This window comes from Toxotes jaculatrix, chromosome 7 (genome assembly GCF_017976425.1).
Source record: "Toxotes jaculatrix isolate fToxJac2 chromosome 7, fToxJac2.pri, whole genome shotgun sequence".
NCBI classification, from domain to species: domain Eukaryota; kingdom Metazoa; phylum Chordata; class Actinopteri; family Toxotidae; genus Toxotes; species Toxotes jaculatrix.
The window spans coordinates 13,646,134-13,670,255 of record NC_054400.1 but is presented as its reverse complement, the minus strand read 5'-3'; the positions used below and the strand labels follow the sequence as shown (position 1 = coordinate 13,670,255).

Sequence of the window (24,122 nt, the reverse complement as noted above, 5' to 3'; positions counted from 1 at the left end):
TTCACACACACTTTAGCGTTTACCTTACCAGACTTCTTAAAGCCACATTTATCTGATGCTTGAATGATCTGATTTTTTATGTATTTGTTATTTGTTGAAAATTCTTTCTTTTTGGCAATAAAACTTAGAAAGTTTTTTGAAACAAACACAAACACTAGAAACACTGGGGCAGAGGGCTGCCAGATATAAGGCCACTACCACCCATCTCCGGTCGAGGGATCGGACCGGCGACCCTCCGATCTCGAGCCAAAGCCGCACTCTTTACTTGATGCGCTACGGCTTCCCCCAAAAGTACATACATATATTTATTTACTCACGTACTGTACTCAGTTTGAACAATAACAACTTTTATTTTATATTCTACACTTTTACTCGTGTAAAATATTGAATGGAAGACTCCTGGAATGGAATGGATTATTTATTTATTTATTTATTTTAAGATATTGAATAAATGTGCATTTTTGTTGATAGACTCAGACCCCCACCCCTTCCCAAACACGCACCCACCCCACGCTGCTGTGTGGACAGTTCACTTCAGTGGAAACTTACAGTATCATCTGTGCAGTAGAGGTGTGGCAGCAGATAACAGTGACGCAGGCCCCGTGCGTGGAGGGGAGAGGGAGGGCTTTAAAGCCTGTCTTCCCCCTCTCCCTCCTTCACAGACATCGCTCTGTCAGCCCGGGTGGTGGCGGTGTGTTTCGTAACCGGCCGCGGTGTCTCCTCTCCTCTCCGCTCCTCTCAGCCGGTCAGAATGGCAGCGCTCAGGACTCTCAGGAAACTGTGCCAACACTCGCAGCATCAAGTCTGTAAACTGCACACGTCCGCCCCGAGGTGAGTGCCACCGCCGGCTCTGAAATCTGAATTTCAATTGGGTACATTTCACGCCACTTTCACGACACGTTCGGCGCTTTTTTTTCCCCCACAGTGGTAAGACAGGTTTGTGTCTCTTGAATATTTTTTTTTTTTTATTTGTTGAGGCCCATAGATGGATAAAGTCGTACGTTTTTATTCCGGGGGTTTGTTTGATTATGTTGTACTCGTACTAAATGTCCGCAGTTGGTCACATTTAGACGCGCCCCTAGCGTTATGCCGGTAACATTGCAGCGACCGGCTGGCTGATGAAATCGGTCTGAGTGCTTGCACCCTGTGGCTTGAGGAGCCAGGTTTCAAGTAGAGACCGAGGGGTGCCCCTCAGCACACAGGGGACAGACATGCATTATGTCCTGGATGATATGAGACGGCAAATGGTAAATTAAGATGTTAAATAATAGTAATAATAATAAAACACGACGACGTCCCCGTGCAACATCCCGTGCAGGTATTTATTGGGAACGTGCGGAGTGCAGCATGACTGAGATACATGTAATAGACTAATGTCTTAAAAATCCAATTCTCGTGTGTCCCCTGCACATGATCTTCAGCTTCTGAGTCACAAGATAGATCATCCAAGACATATGTCACGTTATGCATGAGTTATTACCACATATCACAATACAGATGCAGATTTAAAGCATTTATTAATTTGATCTGGTAGAATCGTATTTTGAGACAACAGCAGGGTAATTTTATTCATATAGAACATCACACATCATCACATAAACTTAACAGACTTTACTTTGAAATTCATTCAGCAGCAAGTAACACACAGAAGAATGAAATACAAAAAAACCAACAGTAACAAAGGAAGAAAAAGCAACAAAAAGACAACTTCCTTCTGAGGTGGTCCTCATCTAGCACAGGCTATTTAACATGGATATGTGGCCATACATCTGAAAAGAGAGATTTTCCCCTCAATAGAACAGCTTTGTATTTAGATTCATATGAGGTTAAAGAGCAATTTGCTGCTCTGCAATTCCGACACATTTTCTGTGGGACCTGGTACACTGGCCCCATGGCCTCACCCCATTTTCCCCAAAAGATGTGATACTTTTCTGTGAGGTTTAATTAGTTATGGCAGAATGAAAGGGATCGTTACATCACGGTTGATGGCTCATTACTCTTCAGTTATTAGTTACTGCTCTCTGTGTTTGTTGTTATATAACTGATAACTGTCTCGGGGCTTTTGTTTGGATAAATCAACACAACAGGTCAACCCTGTCGTTACACTCATAAAGTAAAGAATGCTGTACATCAGGTTTATCATTCAGGTAATTATACCTGATGATTAGATCCTCATAAAAATTGGCTCTCGCTTGACTGCTCTGTTTTTTTTTTCTTACCATTTTACATCAACCCTGGGACACAAAACATTTTAACACTACAAGTGATGATTAAACATATGGCTCAGTCAGGTGGAGAGATGCAGGGTCTAATTTTAGACGCTCTTGCCCAGGGTGGATGGTTGAGATTGATTACAGGTTTCTGGTGTCAAAAGCCCTGTTTAACAGTGATCATAGAGACCATGTCCAGCAGACCATAAAGATTATTCAAATAACTGAACAGAAAGAATGTTAAATTACAATCATTTGGATTTAACTGTGTATCCAGTCTTTCTGTTTGTTATATATTAAAAAGGCAAAAACATTAGTTTAGTTTTGTACTATTTTTTTATGGCTGGTGATCATATTTTGTTTTACACCTGTGTGGGGCATTCTTCATCAATTTTGACATTTTATATACCAAGCAAGTAATTGCTTTGTTGAAAAAAAAAAAAAATTACTGTTGCAGCCCTAGATTGAGAATGACAAATTGATCCCATATTACTTTGTCTGAATAACGGCAGACAAACGGCTTCTCAAGTCATTTATTATTTGTCCTCTGACCTGGGTGTTTTTGTATAACAACTCTCAGGCAGGAGGCGGTGGTCATCTCAGGAAAGAAACTAGCACGGCAGATTCGGGAGGAGGCCCGGGCCGACGTGGAGAAATGGGTTTTGGCCGGACACAGGCGACCTCATCTGAGTGTGATTCTCGTAGGAGACAACCCAGCCAGTCACTCCTATGTCCTGAACAAGACACGTGCTGCAGCTGATGTCGGTAAGTGAAAAACACGCATGCCCCTCACGTATGTAAACACAGAAGAACAAATGTTTCCTTGTGTTTTGAGTCGTTTTCTCACTTCAACCTCCCACAGGAATCTCTAGTGAGACGATTCTCAAACATTCAGACATCACTGAGGAGGAGTTATTGGACCTGATCTACAAACTTAACACAGACCACCGTGTGGACGGCCTGCTGGTCCAGCTGCCTCTGCCAGGTACAGAGAAACTGGAACAGTGGAATAAAAAGACTATGACAATGACTGTAGGGAGTCATGCATCTGTAGAGAGGCTTCTTTGTGTCACAGTAAAATCGCTTGTATTGCTACTCAGAGCAAGTGTAGGTCAGTCTTTGTCAAGATTTTCCAATAAGTTGCATTTGTAAACTTAAACAAACTGACTGACTGTAGCTTGTCTTTGTTTTCTGGCAGACCACATCGACGAGCGCACAATCTGTAATGCAGTTTCCCCCACCAAGGACGTGGACGGCTTCCACGTAGTTAACGTGGGTCGCATGTGCCTGGATCAGTCCACCATGCTTCCTGCCACTCCGTGGGGAGTCTGGGAAATCATTAAACGCACAGGTAACGGGAGAGACCACTTACATTCTCTAAGGGTTGAAATGCTGCTGAACAAATTTTTCTAAACGAATTATGTCAATTCTTGTCTTTCAGGTATTCCTACTCTTGGGAAGAATGTCGTGGTTGCAGGACGCTCTAAGAATGTGGGCATGCCCATCGCCATGTTGCTGCATACGGACGGCCGTCACGAGAGGCCCGGAGGTAGGTGGTGAATGTGACGAATATGCGGGTTTCTGTGCACAATTATGTGATACGTATGAGGAGAGAGAGTAAAAGTATGCACACTAAACCTTAGTTCTCTTGCAGGTGATGCCACGGTCACCATTTCTCACCGTTACACTCCAAAGGAGCAACTTCGCCAACACACTAAAATCGCTGATATCATTGTGGCTGCTGCAGGTTTGTGTCACTCTCTCTGCCTGTATCTGAATATGGCTGAACTGTTTGAGGCTTATGTTTGTTGAATAGATTGAGCTCATTCTGTTGTCTAACTGCATGGTGTTGTTGAACTATCAGGGATTCCAAACCTCATTACTGCGGACATGATCAAAGAGGGAGCAGCGGTGATTGACGTGGGAATAAACAGAGTGCAGGACCCGGTCACTGGAAAGAACAGATTAGTTGGAGATGTGGATTTTGAAGGTAGGGCTGGACAGTGAACACGATCGTATATCTGCAGGGAATCACTCTGTGTCTCAGGTGTCTGTAACATTGTTCTTTTTCTGTCTATATTCAGGTGTGAGACAGAAGGCGGGCTTCATCACTCCAGTACCTGGAGGTGTGGGACCTATGACTGTGGCGATGCTTATGAAGAACACCATCAAAGCAGCAAAGAACGTTCTGCTTTATCCCCCAGAGAGGATCCGCATGGCAGCTGCGTCTTAATAGGGCTGGAGCAAGTCCCAGCAACAGTGACACATTCCACCCACTCCAACACTACCAACCCCCGCATTTTTTTTTTACTTGGAGCAACCTGACAAGCTCCCCTTGCACACAGACTGGAAAGATGATAGCTTTAAGGCTCTCTTCCTGCTGACATCTTTAACCTTTCCTAACTTCCAGTCCAGCCATGTTTAGACTGTTACATTCACCCATGCATCTGCATGTTTCATGTAACAGGGGTTTGCAGTATTTATCATTTGCAATGCATTACTGTGGGATTTTTGAGTTTTAAAGAATCTTGAGAGACTGTTTTATTTATTGCTACGGTGGCATAATATTTAAACATGAATGGAGACGTTACAGTATTTAACTCAAAGCTGGTAAGCAGTTAAAGTAGAGCAACTGAAGCCTGTCTGTTATGTTGTTGTTAGTTTAGCCTGTATGTATCAAGAGTGATAAGGGCTAACATCATCAGGAACAAGTATTTTTATCAATATACAAGCTTTAAAGATTCACTATTGCCTTTGTAAAAACTTTGAAATAAATATTACAAATATGTTCTCACACCGATTCTTTCTGTGCACACTAATTGTGTCTTCTTGTTTTGTTCTGACATGACCACTGATTCTACTTGCTGTACTTGCTGTGCATAACATTCAAATCACTGACATGGACGAATGAGACTGGGACAACATCACTCATTGACTGACACTTTGGACTATTTTGGGGATAAGCCTTCCCCCTTTACACACAAAGGTCAGACTGTCCACAGAGACGTTCTCTCCGTTTTTGATAAGCGGTGTGGCCTTATTTAGGTCACCTTAATGTTGTCCTCATTCAAGCTGATGATAAGTAGTTGAACTATCCCTGACATATTTTTCCTCTCTTTGATTTCCCTTTTTTCTTTGTTTTATTTCTCTTTTAGTAGCGTGGAGGCACCACAGGTATATAGGGATAATCTATCTGGGGCAAAGGCTGGTGAGGTTTGTGTTGGTTCACTGAGTTTGGAGGTTTTTCTTTGCATGAGATATACTGCATGGGCATCTGCAGTCTGCTAGTCTTTTTTTCATTGCCCTGGTAGAACTGTACTAAAACCATTAAAAATAATTTTAAATGACATGTTGTCTAATTAAAGATAGTGAATCCTGAGGACAGATTTGGGGGACATATTTATGTGATAAATATTCTGCACACTAAATAATTAAATGGGCTGGTAAGGGAACGCTGTTGTTTTTTTGTTTTTTGTTTTTTTTCATAAATAAGAAAAAAGACCTTTTCATGCAGGTGAAAGTCAAAACGACAAATAAAGGAAAGGGTAAGGGTGACAACCAGTCTGAGAAAGACTAAAAATGATAGTAGTCTGCAGAAGATAAACTTGATTGAAAAAAAGATGAGACTAAAGACTAAATGACATACTTCCTGTAAAGACTTCATTTGAATGTGGTATAAAGCAAGTTAGATATAAATGGAGCTAGACACATTCACTCAAGTGCAGTATAAATTTATATATATTTCATTACATTTCTGAGGAAAAGATTTTCACCAAATTTATTTGACAGCTGTTACTTTGCAGATTCAGATTTTTAATTAAAAAAATTATTTAAAAAATATATTTTTTTTTAACTTTTACTTTAGGTAGTCCTACTGCACCGTCACTTAATTAAAATTGTATTGAAAAGTATTACAAGTATAAGTAAAAGTACTGACTTTTATTGTGACGAATTATTTCTACACTAGTTTATTGCTATTTTTACTATAAGAGTTAACAATACTTATGCAATGAGCATTTTCTAACTCCAAGTAGGAACCTCAATAATGTGTTTCACGGCGCCGACGGAAGGAAATTGAAGACGCGCACGTTTCCGTAAACTCTAAAAGTCAGTCTTATGTGGCTGCTGTAGCTCAGTTGCTATCTTTTATGATCTTTAACCAACTTTTCAGTGCGGGTTTGTGTAGGTGTGGTTTCTCTGGTGATGGATCGCAGCAGATCACCTGACAAAGCCGGAAGAGATAAGAAGAAGAAGAAACGGAGACGGTCCTCCTCTTCTTCGTCATCGTCTCCGTCGTCTTCCTCATCTAGCAGCAGGAGTCGGAGCAGATCGTCGAAGAAAGTGGCGCACAAGAGCCAAGGTTGGGGGCATGAAACCGGCGAGCTTTGACCGCAGCGAAAGTGTTATTGCCAAAGAGCTGTGTTAAACTTCCTCTCTGTTTGTCCCTCAGATGTGAAATCTCAAAGAAAGAAGCGCAGAAGAAGCTCCTCCTCTTCTTCGTCCTCCTCCTCTTCCTCCTCGTCATCTTCGTCCTCATCGAGTGATGAGAAGTCAAAGAGGAAGAAAAGTAAAGCCAAGAAAAAGAAGACGAAGAAGAAAAAGGCGAAGCTGAAGAAACTGAGGAAAAAGGAGAAGAAGAAGAAAGAGAAGCTGAAGAAGAAAGAGAAGAAGAAGGCGGGGGGACTTCCGTCCGCTGGTCCGGCTGAGAAGCCTCCGTCTTACCTGGAGGTGTGGCAGGCTGATGAGTCGGCGGTGGAGCTCGGACCTGGTGGGACATTACATTACTTCACGCTGGGTTTTAAACGGGACTGGCCGATATGCATGAATGGATCATGAGAACATGGGCCCCTGAGTACAGACAAGTGAAAGTCCGACGCCCAGGCCCCCTCCTGTTAGGGCCCCCAAACTGAAAGAGACACATAATGCAGTTGTGTCATTCGTTGTTTTTTGGTGTCTCTTTAAAGTCCTTTGATGTCTCAGTGTGGTCTCTTGGTGTCTGTCTGGTTACTTCGTGTCTCTTTGACATCATCTCACACCTTGCTGTGGTCATTTTGTGGTTTTTAGCTGAGCTCTATGGCTTCTAAACAGTCACTGCAGACAGAGGATCAGGTCAATTACTGTGAAAAAAATGATCAAACTTTTTTTTTCTGGTTCCAGATTCTCAAATGTTTCTGTTTTACATTGCTAGACATTGAATAGCTTCTGAGTTTTTCAACTAGTTACAGATACATGTATTGGTCTTTAGAATATCTGTTCACCAGAAACTGAACCACCAAAGCAAATGAGTCCGGTCTACTGCATAAAGCTTTGTTTTCCTCTGCAGTGATGACAGATGAGCAGAAGGCCCGGCTCTCCACCAAGAGACCTCTCACCAAAGAGGAGTACGAGGCCAGGCAGAGTGTGATCCGCAGGGTGGTGGACCCTGAAACAGGACGGACCAGGTAAGACAGAGCCGAAACACAAGACTTTAGAGGAAAAAGACACATTCGTTTGTTTTCCATTCATTTTTCTGCTTTCCTCTAGATTGGTGAGAGGAGAGGGAGAGATCATAGAGGAGATCGTGAGCCGAGATAAACACAAAGAGATCAACAAGGTAAAAGAGACTGTCAGCTGTAACTCACTAACTGAAATGAGCATACCAATGTTACCGTGAACCTGACAGTGAACATCCATTCATCCCACAGCAAGCCACCAAGGGAGATGGGAATGCCTTCCAGAGAAAACTGGGAATAAACAGGTAGAAGATGGAGTAGCTGGAGCGGCTCCACTGAAATGAAACTACCTTCCTCAAGGAGAGGTTGCCCAGGCTGCTGATACTGACAGTTCAATGAAGCACTAATGCTTCTTGAGACTATTTAATGAACTGTATGTGTAGTTTGCATTTTATATCAAAGCTTTGCCTGTGATTGAATTGAATTGTACGGTAGTGAATGTACAAAATAAGGGGAACTTGTACTCTTGATGTACACTAATGAGTTAAATCCAGGTAAATGTCAATGTCTCCTATTGATTTGCCTTTTTAAATCTATGCGGATCACACAGGAGATATAAAGAGAAGCAGATGAGTTATGGAGATCTGTAAAAGGAGCATACACTAAACATGATGCTGTTCTAAATAGTTTGCACATCCACTGTGTGTTTACACTGATTCATGCATATTTATCGAGTCCATGTTTTAAGGCAAATAACAGTGAATCCTAAACGATCTCCTGACTCAGAATGCGACTGCACTCAAATGGTTTCTGCGTTTGAAAGCAGATAATTCATGTTGCATAATATCTTCCTGAATGTGGAACACAGTAAGAAGCTGATTTAAGTGTTCAGTATCCTACGTGTCACTGCAAACTTTTTTTTTTTTTTTTTTTTAATTCTTTTTGTATTTTGGCTACATATTCTACACCCACTCGGAGATGTCTTCTCACCTTTAAATCTCACATTTCGGTTCTCGGAATAAATCTGCATTTGTGTGAACTGATCCCAGAAAAATAAACAGTTTGTGTGAATTCAAAGCCCTGTTTTGTGAAGAGTCTATCCATGTAATAAAGCTGAACAATTCTGAGTGTGAAAAAAAGGCCAAAGTTACTTAGTTGTTCTTTATATGTTCTTTATACACTGTACATAAAAACACAAGGGAACGGGTAAAATGAAGTTATCCAAAACCTACAAGATACACACCCTGTACAATGAAAATATTTTCCAAGCTTAATTTACCAAGGTATTTCATCTATATATATACAGCCTGTGAATGTGAACTGTTGATGTAATAGTTGTGGCATTGCATTAACCCGGGGAACAGAGCTTGAGACAGTGATGGATTACCTAATGTTTGTGAAATATGTCAAACAGGTTTTGCCTTGGTACATTTCCTTTAAAGTTAAAACAAACCACAGCCTTTTTAAGAAAATATGGCCTTTTCCTATTTCCACAAAATCTACATGAACAGTCTGTCCTCTTCCATGAAGTCAATTGGGGGTGTGAGCAGCGTTCATTCTAGGCCTCGCAACAAAATGGTCAATGTAAGGCAGAAAAGGGAAATGTAAGGCCTCTGGTAATATGTGTGTCAGTAGCAGAATCGAAGCGAGTGTCTGCCCAGAGGTATCCAAACTTCACAGATAACCGCACCGCTTCGTCTTTTACATTCTCTGGATTTTAATATCCAGGCAATTCAGATCTCTGAGGAAGGGAAACTATGGTTCAGTAGTTGCCAACTTTGCACGAGTGCATGTTTTCCAGCATTGCCTCTTCTTCTTTTTTTTTTTTCTAATTACCATAAATGTACAAATAGCAGCTTTCCTAGGAGTCGTCTGTATGGCTTCAAGCTGAATCTTGAAAAAGTCAAAATGCAGAGGGACAGAAGTTCAGCATGAACAACATGGACAGAAGAAAGAGTCCGGATTAGGGAGGTTAGAGGTACCTTTGCACTAGAATGTCCACTCACTAATGTTCAGTCTACCCACACTGATATTGTGTGGTGGACAAAATATTAGAAACTCCTCTCAGTATAACACAATGCAATTCAACAGCACAATGAACTGCAGCCTCCAAAATGACCTTTCACTTGAATTAACACTTCCAACAAAAGTTCCAACAAATACTGAACATCGTGACCTTCATAAAAAGGTAGGTTTTATTGCAGGGCTGTTGTATTAGACTGTAATCCTTTTTAGGATGGGTGTACCTAATAAACTGGCAACTGAGTGTTGGATTTTTGGATCTGTCTTACACTAAATGTTAATGTGGGTTCATCTAGAATGGAAACATCACGACAAGAACAAATACTAAGCGTGTGCATTGACAGGAGGAAACCTGCTGTAATAACCCATGCCGGTATCAGGTCGGTGGCACTTATTTGTGAGAAATCTCTGCTTTGCAAAATGGACTCGCATGTGTGCCTGTGCGTTTGTGTAGTGCAGGAGACATGTTGAGATACCCTCTGCGATCCGACGCCTGTAGAGTATGTGCCTGTTCAACTGATTGTCAGTGCACTGTGACATTTCTTCAACACAGCCTGTTTGATCTTGTGGGGTGGTTATAAGTAATATTGCACGTTTCCCCTCACGTCTGAGCCCCATATTGGTCCATTGCAGTCAGCTCTGTACCCGCCGATCAGAGGGACAGATAAACATCGTCTCAGTGAATAAATCAGAAATAAATGGCGAACAGCATAAAGAAAGTCTTAGCTCTGTGTTCCTACTTCTGACAGCATATTGTACAGAATTTACAATTTGCAGATTTTTCTTCCTCTAACGACGCAGCAGAACAGAGAAAGAGACCATAACCTAAGGAGGATTATCTATGAGCACATTCAACGCCTCATTTACAGCTTAGGGATAACCAGAGAGAAGCCATATCCCAAATTTCCAAAATAGATAATAACAAACATACAATATATGACACAAGATAGCAGTTCTGTTGATACAATTCTTGTGATCTGCAAGATAAAATAATAAAAATACAATACTGTGCCAGGCAAAGACCTCTTTGAGTTTTGGCTGCTGCAACTGAAATTTGAAATTTGAAAAAAAAAAAAAAAAAACACAACATAGCTAAAGTAATCTTAAAACACATTTTGTTCACAAAATCAATACATTTTAAAATATCTATAATCTTAAATAACAATAATTATCATCATCATCATCAATCAATAAATTGTATCCTGAATGAGGTGGTGTTTACCCCCAGAGGAAAGAAGACACTTGAAACTGGTCTTCAGTGGACCAGATACCAGATCTGAAGTGTAATATAACAATTATGTACAAGCCTTGTTAAGGCATTCAACTATATACTTACACAATCTATTCCATTTTTACACAGGAGACCAAAATCATTTCCTCTCTGTTCATGTACAGCATATCACTCTATACTGTTTGCTTTGGCACATTAAACCGTACAGTAGTAGGAGTTTTCCCTATAGCTGAGTCATACATTACGTATTTAGGAAGGTACAGCAGCGCAGTATGGCATGATGTGGTGAGATGCTATAAAAACCCAGGAACAGTTTCAGCTGCAACCACAGTTAAAGGGAAATTTCGAACTTTGCTTGATGTGATATTTGGACGCTTCTTTGGTCTGAGGGACGACTAGAAAATAAGCAAAACTGGACTGTATGGTTTGGTGAAACATTGTTTAGTCAGTGCTGATTGTAAACATTTGAAGCATATGCAAGAAGTCACTGCTCTCGATCAAATCATTTCTAGTTGGCTTACAACTCACTAAAACACCACTCTGTATTGTTGATGAATGACAATGATTTTCTTAAAAAAAAAAAAAAAAAGATTCCAGCAAAGATTAATTTGGGCTAAATGGCTGTTGGTGTGGTAACACCCAGAAAATGCAACGCATTCAGTCCAGTTTGACCTGATTCTCAGCTCTCCTCTCAGACTACAACATATCTGATTATCACACAAAAAGGACATATTCACAGAGTTTATCTCTATAGTAACTGTTGTGCTTGCAGTGGCCCCAGTAGTCAGCTGCAGTGCAGTATCAGACCTGATACAAGCCGTCTGTAACCACTTTGTGTTGTCTGCTGCAGTGTTACAGCATGGGGGTGCTTTTATGTGTAACCATCTCCAACTCAGAAGCCTGTAGGAGGAGGAAAAACTGACCATGTATTCAAGACTGATAAATATTTACTAAAGAGTAGAAACAGTCTGGATTTCTACAATATTAGCTATGTCTGTTTGTGTGCATGTTCCTGCTTCAGAAAGATGCTTCTTGAAATGCCTGTTGAGTTGTGTGTGTGTGTGTGTGTTTTGTAATAAACATATCCATAGCTTCTGTCCATAAGTGTGACTGGCGTTAGTTTTATAAACAGTGGTTTGTAGCACCTGTGATTTTCCTTGTGATAATTACCCATCTGGTGCAAGCCAACTGTGTTTCACTCTTTCCACTTAACTTAATGTCACGTGTCTCTTTCTCAGCACTGTATCTGTAAGTCACTCCGTCGAAGGTACTCTCACATTGTCTCTCTAATCTCATTTTGGGCTGAAAACTCCTGGTTCCAGCTTGGTGCTGCTGCTGCGGCCCCAGCAGCTCGCTGTGATGCTCATGCTGCGCTGGGTTGCTCCCTGGGTGTGGCTGTGATGGCGCTCCAGCCGCTCCCGCTCCAGCCGCTCGCTGTCTGACTGGCTCTGTGTGCGCTCTGGTCTGTTGTGGATGCTGCCTGTTGGGGAGCTGGGGGCTGGCTGGGAGGAGATGGTGCGCAGCAGGTGGTTCCTCTTCCTCAGGAAGTCGCTGTTTGCGCCCAGGCCGAAGCTGCCTTTGCGTAGCACCATGCGTGCGCTGCTGGACTTGGCTGGCCGAGAACGGTGATTGTACTCCAGCTGGGACAAATGAGCTGCATATCCCTCTGTGATGAACTGTTGAGAGGATCAGAGCAGAGTGACACACTGTCAATTAGGAACAGCATTTTTACATCCTGACTAATTTAATCCATATTGATTCAGTCATTTAAATGAATTATTAATTTGCGATATGAGTATTATCAAACAGACCAATGTCAGATGTTTTTCATAGAGCTTTATTATTCATTTTAGAATTCTGGAAATGTGATGATCAGATGGTACCTGGCACTGGTGCTGCATCTTTTTGGAGGGTCTGCCAACAATGTATATTTGGGAAGGAGGGAGGCCAATGGACGTGTAGACTGAAATGTCTTTGGTTGAGCCGTAGCCAGCGAAAATCTTCATGTGAGCCTGGAATTAGTTAAAATGAAGAAGAGAATGGATTTTTTTTGGAGTGAGTAAACATGTCAGCGCTGATGTTTTAGTTTAACCTCTAAAACTATATTTTTTATTTATTCCACAAAGATCAAGACTACACAAACTACAGTACTTATAAAACTGCACATACACCCCGCCCCCCCCAGTCCTCCCCTCCTGTAAGTCTAACCTCTGTTAAGGACTTGAGGAAGTTGGCCTTGTGTCTGAGCGGGTCGTGGACCAGGCCGTCACAGAAAGACACAATGCCATGAGGGAAGTTGTGCTGAGACAACCAAGCCACCACCCGCTGCTTCTGCATGTCTGGACGTCCCGTCACATAGATGATCAAATAGCCTAAATCCTGCCAGTGCCTGTAAATGAGGAGCAATGGGAGAATAAATAACACCGTGTTTATGTAATCTTGTTTACTTGTTTCAAACCCAAGAGGACAGGAGAAGAAGAGCAGCAGCCTACCTGACAACGTCCACAGCTCCTGCCCGCACTTTGGGGTCACTGCCCATGATTGACACACTGGCAGCAAAAGACCCGTCAATACTGAATACCACAAACTCTGTGCCACGTGGAATAACTGTCAGGTAGCTGTCTGCAAATGTGTGGTCACCTCTGAGGAATAAAAAGAACAACAGAGAGTAAGAAAATGGAGAATTCACTTTGAGGGCACTGAAACAAAATAATACAAAAAATGCAATCATCATTAGGGTTGGGGTATTGAAACAGTATCAAACTAATCTCACCTGACAACCATTTTAACTGGGTAGACCCCGATGCCCAGACGCTTGTCTTCTGGGATGATAAAGGACACACGGCCGCTACTGTTGGTTACCTCTGTGTTGAAGTAGACCCACTCTCCTGATGGAGGCTGGGTCATGATATGGAGGTCAACCTGGATTAAAAAAAACAAGAATATCCTCTGAATAGAAAAATGAGCACAAACACAAATCACACAGGAATGACTGACACCCATCTGAGTGCTGCTGCGTGTGACAACAAAGGAGAGTTCACCTTCTCCCCGGCCAAAGTGACCATGTCCAGGGGGCCGTACATGAAGCGACCTGTCACGACCTGCTGGCTGTCCTCGGTAAACACGGCATCATTCACCCGGTGGTTGGCAGTCACATTCTGTCAAAGGAGTGAGAGAAATGCTGAAATGTAGTTTTTGTGTATTCAAATGAACTATAAACAAACTAGCTTCTTTTGTAGATTGGACGCCTACCCTGATTTTTACGTGAGTCCTCTTGCGGAGCCACTTCTCTCGAGGTTTGGAGGGGGTGAATTCAGACACTTCTTTCCCATCAAGCTCCAGGATGCTGGAGTTTTCATGCCTCATAACCTACAGGGGAAATTTCAGTGACTCCTTCTCAGTATCTCTGAGGAGGACTTACGGCTTACAGGTTACACATTAACAGGCCGTAAAGAATGGCCGTTATCATAACGTTTACTCACCTGTCTCAATAGAAAAGACACAACATCCGTAGACTCCCAGTATGATGCGTGAAAGAGGTGTGGTAAAGCCACTGTGGGGAAAGCTGTCAGAGCATCGGGGCAGTACAGGGCAAAGTCCAGCCGCTTTGTGCCCCACCAGCGTGCTGCAACTGCGATGGGAATGGAGTGAATAGGGTGCAGAGACGTAAGATGAAACTGTAAATGGGTGGCATGGGATGACACGCAAAGGTGTAGCACCCCTGAAGCTAAAGCAAAAAGATTATTTTAGTCTTTAACCACAATCATCACCGATTCCCAGCAGTTCTTCTGCTACAGGAGGGAAAGGAAGGAGTTTATGACCGTTATTAAAATCAAGCGCTGGAATTCAAGTACAGAAAGAAGAAAAAGATAGTTAGAACTGATATGTGATTATATGAGCAACTGGAGATGGTTATTCACGTTAGTACAGGCATGGAAAAAAAAAGGGGGTAAGATCTGGATTTCTACATTATTCCTCATCAGTGGAAGTGATTGCCTTGAATTGTTATGAATTCAATTTGGAAAGAACCCAAGTAAAGTGGAGGGAAAAGGATTTCTGGAGGAGCAGCAAAAACAAAGTTTGTGGATTGTGACAGAGCGCAGAGCAGCACACAGAAAAGACCTGTAGCCTCACACTGATTTCAGCAGTCCCCTCCCTTAGAAATATACCTTGCTCCACTTCAGCCTGGGAGTCCAGCGAGACCAGATCAGATATAGCACAGTCCAGCCCCGCTGACAGGCAGTTCTCGTACTGGCCAGTGGGACTTAGACCTTCGCTAGTGTCTGCCTCACCGTCCAGCTCTGCCCCTAGATCTGCATCAGGAGATCCTGCAGCCTGGCCAGGCGCTGCTTTCTTACGGGACTTAGGAGGACTTTTCAGGAAGAATCTATTTTGTGATGATAGGGCCAGTTGGGACAAAAGGCTGAACTTTTTGGATTGGTTAATTTGGCATGATTTGGCTATGGGGAGAAAACAAAGACAAAGAAACCATATGAAAAAAAATGGATGCATGTTCTTATGTGACAGTTTATGACAGTTTGAACAGTTAAAAGAATGATGCTGGGATGTTTCCAGTGTCAGTAAGTTGCCTCAAACAGAACTGTGAATGCCAAAGCTGAAAAATAACTGTTAGTAGAAGTAAAGTAGTGGGGCTGGGTAATGCTGTGGAAGATCTTCTGATGCTCTCACAATTAGCTTATGCACATCTCCAGGATTGTACTGCAGGTGCTAAAACAGCGGTGCTCAGAACAGTAACGTGAGGTATAAATAAGTGCTCTGGTTACAGAAGTGAAAGAGTGAGGGCAGGGGGACTTTGGAAGACAATGAAACAAACAGGAAACAGAGTACTGGTTATCTCAGCAAACATTGCAAAAGGGAGTGGACAATGCAGGAATGGCTGAGGGAGGCAGGTGTCCACATGCATTACAACATTAGATAAATGCAGCACTCGTTCATTGCATTTACATTGAGACAGTGGATAAGAGTAAGACAGACAGTGGAAAGTGGCGCTAAGCTCGCTCTCCTTCAGGACTCTGCTCTGGACTTTTAACAGGAGATGGACAAAACGCTCTGCATGAGTCGTCATTAAATGCAAATGTTAAGTCTGGCTAAGCACAAGTAGCAAAAAGGAGCCGGGTGTTCATTGTCTACCTGGCTGACTAGGCTGCTCCAGCTGGAGTGCAGGGGGTGTGTGTAGAGTCAGAGCAACGGGGTTGAGAGAGAGAGAGAGAGAGAGAGAGAAGATGAGGGTGGAGAGTTGGAAAAAGAAACTAGACAGAATGATAGAGAGAAGCCAGACTGAAAGAGAGAGAAAAGAAGGAGAATAACTGGTACCAGTGTGTGTGTGTGTGTGTGTGTGAGTGGAAGGAAGAGAGAAAGAGAGACTGGTCGGTGTTGAGAACACTTACTGTTGGCTATGTTGGTGGCAGTGTAACTGTCTGCCATTCCTGAGACCTGGCTGGCAATGCTGACCTCACTGGCCCTCCGCTGGCCCCGGGAGAGGGGGCCCATTACGGGGGATGAGGGGTACGAACTGTCCATGAAGACACCACCATGAGACTGAACAACATCCGCTATTGAGCCGAAACAAGGAGATCCCATTAGACAGAGACACAGGTAAGGGGAACTCACAGTGATGGGAGGAGGGAGATGTGGGTTAGGGGCGGCAGGAGAGAAATGTGACGGCAGGCACCATGGTTTCGGAGGACATGTGAAACCACAAGGCGGCCACAGGGTGGCCAAGGTCAGATTTCTGTAACCGACCGAGTGGAAACACGGGAATATGAATACATATAACATTTAGTGAATGTCAAATCACAAATGTCCACATCTGTTACACTCACATCCATGTGTTAGTATCTCTTATGAATGTTAGTATCTCTTTATCTAAAGTGATATATCATGTAAAAGTCCTTCAAATACTGCTGGACATTGTATAAAATCAGATGACCTCTGACCGTTACCACAAGGAGAAACACAGAGTAGCACACAGCATACTCAGGACGTTTAAGATAGGGTTCCAAGTACACTGAGCAAACACAACATCAAAAGCAGCACACTTTTCACATCGAAACCTGCCTCTGAAACACAGACGACTGTAGAAACACCCTCTCTGCTGACATCAATAATCTGATATTATGGAAATGATGCGGACACACTAAAACCCAGCCTAAAAACCACAGCACAAACACAAATGCTTGCGTCCTCCAAACACTGAATGCGACATGAATATATGATGGCAACGACAAAAACAAACACCACAAAAGATGCTCATCAGATTTTTTTTTTCCAAAGTATTTCCATGGCGTGTTGTAACAATTTGTCATAATGTCTATTTGAAACCAGAAAATCCTAATAGGCCAAGAATTCAGTAGGTAAATGAAAGTGCCTGTACTTCAGATAAAAAACAGGATGCTACGAGGAAAGGTGTATATGAAGTATATATATATGTATATACATATATACATTGGTATCTAAGGAAAAACGTGACTACAGCTCTAGACTCTTGAAACAACAGTGATGGGAATACTCAGAGAGCACGTGGCAGATACAAATCTGAGCATCTCGGACGTGACAGCAAGAGGGATGGAACAAAAAGACAAAAAGAAACACAGTGAATGGGGTTGCGGACAGATGCACGTGAATGGGAGAGGCTACACACACTCCATAGTGGCGGGTGTGGCTTTGAGGGAGCCCTCCTGCCAGTTTAGCACAGGCACAGGGATGCAGGTCTCACTGATGGTCTCCTGACAGCGAAGGGACAGGGGAGGCCCGCTGTCAAGTAGCAGCTGAGCGTTGCTCTGGACTGTCTCCACTACAGAGGGAGGTGGAGGGGCAGAAGGGGCAGAGGTCAGGAGGGGTTTTAGAGGTAGAGAGCCAGGTACGCAGATATGGGGACAGGAGGCCAAGAGAGGAAGAAGGAAAGAAGACAAGGAAGACACAAAAACATATGAAGCAAGAACAACTGAACATGAGACAAAAAAGCAGAGTCAAGCCCTTAGTCGAGCCCACGTATCTGAACCACAACTGCTTCTCAGTCACATACTGTTCGTATCACACTGTTCTAAGATTATAAATGTCCTGGAACCTGCTAGTCGTAAAATCTTCTGCACTGAACTAAAAAAAAAAGATCTTGAATTTGTCTTTAAACTGTCTTAAAAAAAACTTTGTTAATTAGTTACACAAGGCAGACCTGAGGATATTCAATGAAAGCCCATTTGATGAAAGCTATCCCTTTTATGACATATCAAAACCCTGGCCTAAAGTCATTAAGAAATATCTTCATGACTATTATCCCGCATGTCACTCTCTAATAAGCCCTACTTCCTGGTTCAGTGGCGGAAGCTGAAAAAAAATCCCTGCTCATTAGCAAACTATCATTTCTGTGTCCTTAAATTTAAATTTAAATACTCATGAATGGATGCAGTTCTTCTGGTTTTTCTTGGGGAATCTCCAGACAGAGATTTGTGTAAAAAGGCTCTAAGGGTTACTCCACTATAATGACCAGTCTGAACAGAAACCAGCAGCAGGACTATGACCACATTTAGATGAATAAACTGCTTCACAAAGGACGTTGAAGCACAAACAGTCGAAAAATGTTTCATTTTTCTTTGAGACAATGTTTACTCTGTGTGTGTGAAGGAACTTAAACTGTGCTGCTAAAGCATCTTTCAGGCAAACAGGGGAAACAGGGACAGTGTTTGAAGTATCAGCTGATGTGATCTCAAGTTCAAAGGAGAAATTAAACAGCCATTTTAGGGAAATTCGCATTTGTGTCTGTGCATGTGAATCCAAGTCAGAACTACAAAGGCGTTTTCTACACTGTAATTCATGGTTGGATATTTACTGAATTGACATTAATGAGGCTTTTATACATCATCGGGTAGAGGGCTCACCCAGTAGGGCAGAGTTGCCATCTCCCAGGGGAAAACGTTGGTAACGGGGCACGTTGAAAGGAGGCAGGAGGTGAAATTTCCTCTCCAGAAGAGGCTCCAGGCGGGAGGCTGAGGGATCGGCTGGGTGGAACAAGTTATAGACCTGCTGACAGGCAGGCCGCAGCTGGGCCACTAGAGGGAGAGAGTGAACCAAAGACATGAGAAAGGAGAAGGGAAGAGCCTAAGGAAGGATCTTTGATTCAGATGGAAAAATGGCATAACAATATATCTCTTTAAATATCTTCTCTCAAATGCACGAGGTCTACTAGCATTTAAGTACTGATAATATTAACCACAAATAAAATTTATATTTTTATGATTTCAAACTAATTTGAAGGCAGAGGCAGGGCAGTTTTTTTTTCTAACATAACATACATAGCAGTAGAATAGAATAGAATAGAATAGAGTTTTATTTGCCATTTGCACAGATACACTGCAGTACATGTGCATTGGAATTCTTGCGCATCCCTCCCCAGAGTCAAGCTTAAGGTTAAAATAATACAATAAAATAAGAAATAAAATAAAATAACCAAGAAATAAATAATACAAAAGAAGAGCAAGATAGTGCACTTAGAATACTGGAAGATTCTTAAGAAAATTAAGAAAATTAGGTGCCTAATATAGGCACACTGTCACTTCCTGTATGTGATGTTTCACAAATATTGCATTCCACTGTATGAAGTAGCTTACCATCTAGCATAGGAATGACAGTCTTTCTCAGGGCGAGTACCAAGCCCAGCGGAGAGCCAAAGAGGAAAAAGTCAGACACCTCAAAGTCAAACTTCCCCAGGGAGCCTCCGTCCAGCATAGTGCTGCTGCTCGACCTGCGTGAAGCAGCATCGTTCCGCAAGACACTCGAGTGTAAGCTGGAAGGACAGCACAAAGTCATTTCCTCGCACAGACCTAAAAATAAATCACACTCTGACAGTACATGACAAAAGGACTGAGTGTTTGTTTTTTTTTAGGTAAAGTTTTTTATCATCCCCTACACAACACACCTGGAAAGGAAGGCTTGGTGCTGTTTTATTGTGTCCAGTTCGTAGGTGGAGGAGTCACTTCTCTTGCGTGGCAGTTGTCTCTTAGTGTCGTCACCCACACTGGCACGAGGAATGTCGATGTTACTGCGGCTGAGGTGGCGGCTGCCCTCCAGGGTAGGAGAGGATGACCCGTGCCCGCTGTTGACAATGATGCCAGGAGAGAGGAGGTCCTGATCCTGTGGGGGAGAATCGGGAAAACTTACGGTACTTTAGAAAATGCCCATAAATGATCCCGTTATTATTAAATTAAGAATAGTTAAAACAGTCAAAAATACGCAATCACTGCGCTGAATGTTCAGTCTCTTACCTGTACACTGATGACGCTGCCCCTGCGACTGCTGTTCTGACTTTCATTTACTGTTTGATTGCTGCTGCACAGGGCATCAAATCCCAAGATTCCTCCCACACAGTCCCCAATGAGGCAAACCTGGAGAGGTCAAGGATCGGAAATAACACATTCTTATGGTTCAGGTTTACAAGTAAAACACTGACAAACCTTCTCCAACATAGTTCAATAATCCAAAATTGGACCATAACATATGAAAAGAAAAACAACCAACTGTTGGCATCAGAGAATTCAACAGTACTGATAACAGGACTGTAACTGACCTGGCCGGAGAAGGCAGACCCATCCAGAGACTTTATAAATTCAGAGTACACCTGGTTGGCTCTGACGATGACAGTGGCCACAGCCTCCTGGTACTGTGGAGCAGAGGTAGCCAGGAGTGGCAGAGCTGCCAGCGGGATGTGGTCCTGGCTGCTGGACAGGCAACCCTCGTCATAGCTGTAAGGGCTCAGGCTGCCGCAAAAGACAAAAATGGACAAAATCAAATTATGAATCATATTGTAAAGCCCAAAGCAACCACAGAGGAGTCTGGAGAAATAAATACAGGAAGAGGGGACAATGGTCAAGAGCTGCACCTGGACCTTTTCCATCATAAGCAAAGAGCAGCCACAGCCAATAAACAGAAATGCTCAGTCAGTATTCACAATGCTTGGAGCCTTGAGAAAATTGTGAACGTGCGTGTCCTCTTACTTGGACACTAGGGAGAAGGCCTCGGCACAGATGGCAGGGCAGGGTACCAAGCGGATGGCGATGCGTCCCAGCGCAGCAGGGTAGTGAACACGCATGACTGTGTCAAAAGCTGTACTAATCGTGTTGACGTCTGCCTGCTTGCTGTTCTGGTCCCCTCCGCCTGTGTCCAGGATGTTCCCTCCGTGCAGGACCAAGATCAGCACATGGATCTTGGAAGGCTGCAGGCACTGCTGGGACGAGCTCTCCTGAGAACAGCGAATTAAAAGAAGGGTGACTTGTGGGAAAACTGAGGAACAGCTCTTTGAGAAAGTTCAATAAATTGTGTATTTACTTATGTGGACATCATCTTTATTAACATGGGCAAAGACAGCTAAAAAGCATGCTCACTGAGTGGAGAAAAAAAAAGACAGATAATGATGACAATAATGTCTTTGCAATTGGGCATCAAATTACTTTTATCAGATCTGTGAGTCATGGCTTCTGACTCCTGGAGTCCATCTCTTCAAACATGGACCACACAACAAACTTCTTTTCACAACCATAGAGGGGCGGAGAACCATGAAGGGAAACAGAACAGAACCAACCTACACTCCACCTGGACAACCGTTCAACTAACAGATAACACTGACAAATACTTCCTGAGGACAAGTCACATTAAATAGAACAGCACAATGTGTAGTTTTGTCTTATACGTCTGATCCAAAACTTCACATTTCCATAGAAGCACTGTATGTACACTCAACACCACAGCTGCAAGAACATGGGAGTTGAACAGAGGGGTGGTGAGGTTGAGGAGTACACATGGTTTTGGGTTTGGGCAACGGCAGGGAAAAGGGCAGGGGGCAGTAAGTACTGGGTTTGTTCAGGCGGATCGGAGATCTCTGTGGAGCTAACGTAGTCCACAGTGCACTGGGGCCAGAATGTTTACTTACTGACTGGTGCCTTGTTACCGTGATGGTAGGAATGGGAGAGCTATCGGCTTGGCCGCTAACAGAGCCACGCATCTGAACACAAGAGGACAGAGAGGCTCAGGGACAAACAGCCCTTCTCTTACCCTCCAAAGTGTAAAGCCTGATACAAAACACTGAGTTTGTTTTCCATAGTAAAACCACAACTAAAATTAAATCAAGTTTGAGAAAAGCTTTGGGGTCTGAAGGGCATTTTCTGTAGATGGTCTTTCAGGTTTATTCATTTCATGACATGTTTCTGCATCAGAGACAGCTGGTTAGGATTGTGTTCTGTACATACACACTCAATGTCTGAAACACATACCTCATCTAATCTTTCCTCACTGGTTGCTCTTTCATAGTCCACGGTCATTTCCTTGAACAGTTCACCTGAAAACACACACACACAAAGACAAGCACACACAGATTCTTATCCTCAAGTATTACAGCTGTGTGACAGTGTGTCTGTGATGAAGTGCTTGTGGTTTTCATCATACCAGGAGTTTCCTCTGTGTCTGCGGCTTCAATCTTGTCCATGAGGTCATTGGAGTTCCACTTGGCGATTTCCTTTGGGAAGACCTCCTCGCCGTCTGAGAGATCCTCTGCAGAGGTAACGCAAGATAAATCCTTATCAGCTTGTCATTACACCAACAGCATAACCAATTTAGTGATTAACAGGGCTGTACGAGCCACATTTGCTTATTCAGTTATATAATGAAACAGCTGGCCAATGTAAAGTCACCTCGTCAAGCTTTCCCACAAGATATTGTCACATAAATCATTAAACAGATATTATCTAACTACTTCATGTCAAGCATCACTCACTGTGGGGACCATCAAATCCATATTACGCTGGACATTTTTATGTTTGAAGTATAACCTTTGTGTTCATCTATGGTTTATGAGCATATGTTATTATGCAATCTCAAATAGCAGGTACAGGTGTGCTGGGGAGGGGAGTGGACAAGAGGTGGTGCAATTTTATTACCATAATGGATTTTCAAAAAAGAAAACACATCTTCTTACTAAATCACTACCTACCGAGAAAAGGTTTTAAACCACTATGTGTCTGTGAACCTGTCTAAATATATTGATGGGCTGTGTTATCCATCCACAGACACTAATCCGTGATTTAAAAAGAAAGGTTCAGGATCTAAAAAAGAATATCCCCTCTTATCCCATAATATCTCTCCTGGGACATTTTTTGTTATACTGCCAGTATCTTCATTTCTGAGAAACGGGCAGCCACCTCCTGTTCACTTTAGCTTGGGTAAGCAAATGAAAAATAATACCTAACCTTTTATGTACAAATCTCATGCAATTCCATTTACTTCCACAGCGGTTTTATTACAGATAAATAACACCGCTGTTGTGAAGAAATGGAAATCAAATTATTTCACAGTGACTTCGCTGCAGCCAGTTTCTCAGAAACACAAACGCCAGAGTACAGCTTTTTTAAACATCTAAAGAAAATGATTCAGTCATGAACTGGGTGAATTTCAAAGGAAACATGATGTGTCCTGTAAACAGTTCAACATCAATCAAGTTTTAATGCTTTTAAATTACTTCCTCAGTTGCTTCAATTTCTTCCAGTTATTAACACATAATAATCCAGTCTTAAAGTGGAGAAAAATATGTGTGTTTAGAGGGATCATTATTAGTGTTTACCTTAGTTAAATCAGTAAATTACTTTATTTCAGCTTCGTCTGCAACTTGTGCATCACAGTAGATATTTAACATCTTAATTTACAGATGTAACTGTAGCTGATCTATTTGTTTTATGTTTTTAAAAACAATTTCTGCTGTCCTAGATTCAAATCTCTGATCAATAAGTCTTTGTAACACGTTAAATGTGGTATATGACTTCTCCTCCTAAAGCATTTCTTTGTTCATTTTCACTAAACAAATATATTTCCCTGCCACTCAGAGAAGGGGAGCTTGAAGGCTAAAAATAAACCTGGCCATGTGTCTCAAGTGTAGCTGTTTACTGCAAGACGACCATAACCACGAACTTTAAAGACAGAAATCTAATATCGAAGGCAATCTGAGCCAAGTCAGCCTGTTTCCATATTTAATTTGTGTACCTCCATCATGTGATTCTTTCCTGCACCCAAGCAGATGTTTGAAGTTCATTTACTCTGTATCTCAAGTTCATTTTGTTACACCAACATCATTTATTTACCATAATTAAATAAGTGATTATTTCTTTACAGTGTAGTAACATCTGTAAATCATAAATAACTGAAATGGGCACTGGAGCAGCACAAGAGTAA

At 42.4% G+C, this 24,122-nt stretch overlaps 3 protein-coding genes across 5 annotated transcripts in view; 2 read left to right on the top strand and 1 right to left on the bottom strand.

Moving 5' to 3' along the window:
* The first annotated feature begins 651 nt into the window (after nt 1-651).
* Nucleotides 652-5,010, top strand: mthfd2 (methylenetetrahydrofolate dehydrogenase (NADP+ dependent) 2, methenyltetrahydrofolate cyclohydrolase). Its single transcript, XM_041041734.1, has 8 exons — nt 652-831; nt 2,791-2,975; nt 3,073-3,195; nt 3,409-3,561; nt 3,652-3,759; nt 3,865-3,957; nt 4,075-4,200; nt 4,295-5,010. The coding sequence occupies exons 1-8, from the start codon at nt 752-754 to the stop codon at nt 4,441-4,443; spliced, it is 1,017 nt and encodes a 338-aa protein (XP_040897668.1). The 5' UTR covers nt 652-751; the 3' UTR covers nt 4,444-5,010.
* Nucleotides 5,011-6,292: 1,282 nt separating this feature from the next.
* Nucleotides 6,293-8,765, top strand: arl6ip4 (ADP-ribosylation factor-like 6 interacting protein 4). Its single transcript, XM_041041354.1, has 5 exons — nt 6,293-6,570; nt 6,661-6,978; nt 7,534-7,651; nt 7,734-7,803; nt 7,895-8,765. The coding sequence occupies exons 1-5, from the start codon at nt 6,414-6,416 to the stop codon at nt 7,949-7,951; spliced, it is 720 nt and encodes a 239-aa protein (XP_040897288.1). The 5' UTR covers nt 6,293-6,413; the 3' UTR covers nt 7,952-8,765.
* A 654-nt stretch (nt 8,766-9,419) lies between these two features.
* Nucleotides 9,420-24,122, bottom strand: part of LOC121184014 (membrane-associated phosphatidylinositol transfer protein 2) — a 41,471-nt gene continuing 26,768 nt past the window's right edge. Inside the window, exons 8-26 of one of the 3 annotated variants that reach the window (XM_041041352.1) lie at nt 22,347-22,451; nt 22,175-22,239; nt 20,903-21,147; nt 20,476-20,665; nt 20,174-20,293; nt 19,828-20,042; nt 19,520-19,695; nt 18,791-18,961; nt 17,557-17,709; nt 16,304-16,468; nt 15,065-15,355; nt 14,378-14,526; nt 14,148-14,264; nt 13,937-14,053; nt 13,669-13,817; nt 13,388-13,537; nt 13,104-13,284; nt 12,779-12,907; nt 9,420-12,571 (exon numbers count right to left, since the gene is read on the bottom strand). In XM_041041352.1, coding sequence (XP_040897286.1) covers nt 12,188-12,571; nt 12,779-12,907; nt 13,104-13,284; nt 13,388-13,537; nt 13,669-13,817; nt 13,937-14,053; nt 14,148-14,264; nt 14,378-14,526; nt 15,065-15,355; nt 16,304-16,468; nt 17,557-17,709; nt 18,791-18,961; nt 19,520-19,695; nt 19,828-20,042; nt 20,174-20,293; nt 20,476-20,665; nt 20,903-21,147; nt 22,175-22,239; nt 22,347-22,451 — 3,272 coding nt within the window. In that variant the 3' untranslated portion in view covers nt 9,420-12,187. The remainder of the gene's footprint in view (nt 12,572-12,778; nt 12,908-13,103; nt 13,285-13,387; nt 13,538-13,668; nt 13,818-13,936; nt 14,054-14,147; nt 14,265-14,377; nt 14,527-15,064; nt 15,356-16,303; nt 16,469-17,556; nt 17,710-18,790; nt 18,962-19,519; nt 19,696-19,827; nt 20,043-20,173; nt 20,294-20,475; nt 20,666-20,902; nt 21,148-22,174; nt 22,240-22,346; nt 22,452-24,122) is intronic. The other 2 variants (XM_041041350.1, XM_041041351.1) reach the window with 2 other exon arrangements.

Coding starts and splice junctions, on each gene's coding strand:
- arl6ip4 (XM_041041354.1), top strand. CDS start 6,414: ATGGATCGCAGCAGATCACCTGACAAAGCCGGAAGAGATAAGAAGAAG. Junction 6,571..6,660: donor AGTGGCGCACAAGAGCCAAG/GTTGGGGGCATG, acceptor TTTGTCCCTCAG/ATGTGAAATCTCAAAGAAAG. Junction 7,652..7,733: donor CCTGAAACAGGACGGACCAG/GTAAGACAGAGC, acceptor GCTTTCCTCTAG/ATTGGTGAGAGGAGAGGGAG.
- mthfd2 (XM_041041734.1), top strand. CDS start 752: ATGGCAGCGCTCAGGACTCTCAGGAAACTGTGCCAACACTCGCAGCAT. Junction 832..2,790: donor CTGCACACGTCCGCCCCGAG/GTGAGTGCCACC, acceptor AACAACTCTCAG/GCAGGAGGCGGTGGTCATCT. Junction 3,562..3,651: donor GGAAATCATTAAACGCACAG/GTAACGGGAGAG, acceptor CTTGTCTTTCAG/GTATTCCTACTCTTGGGAAG.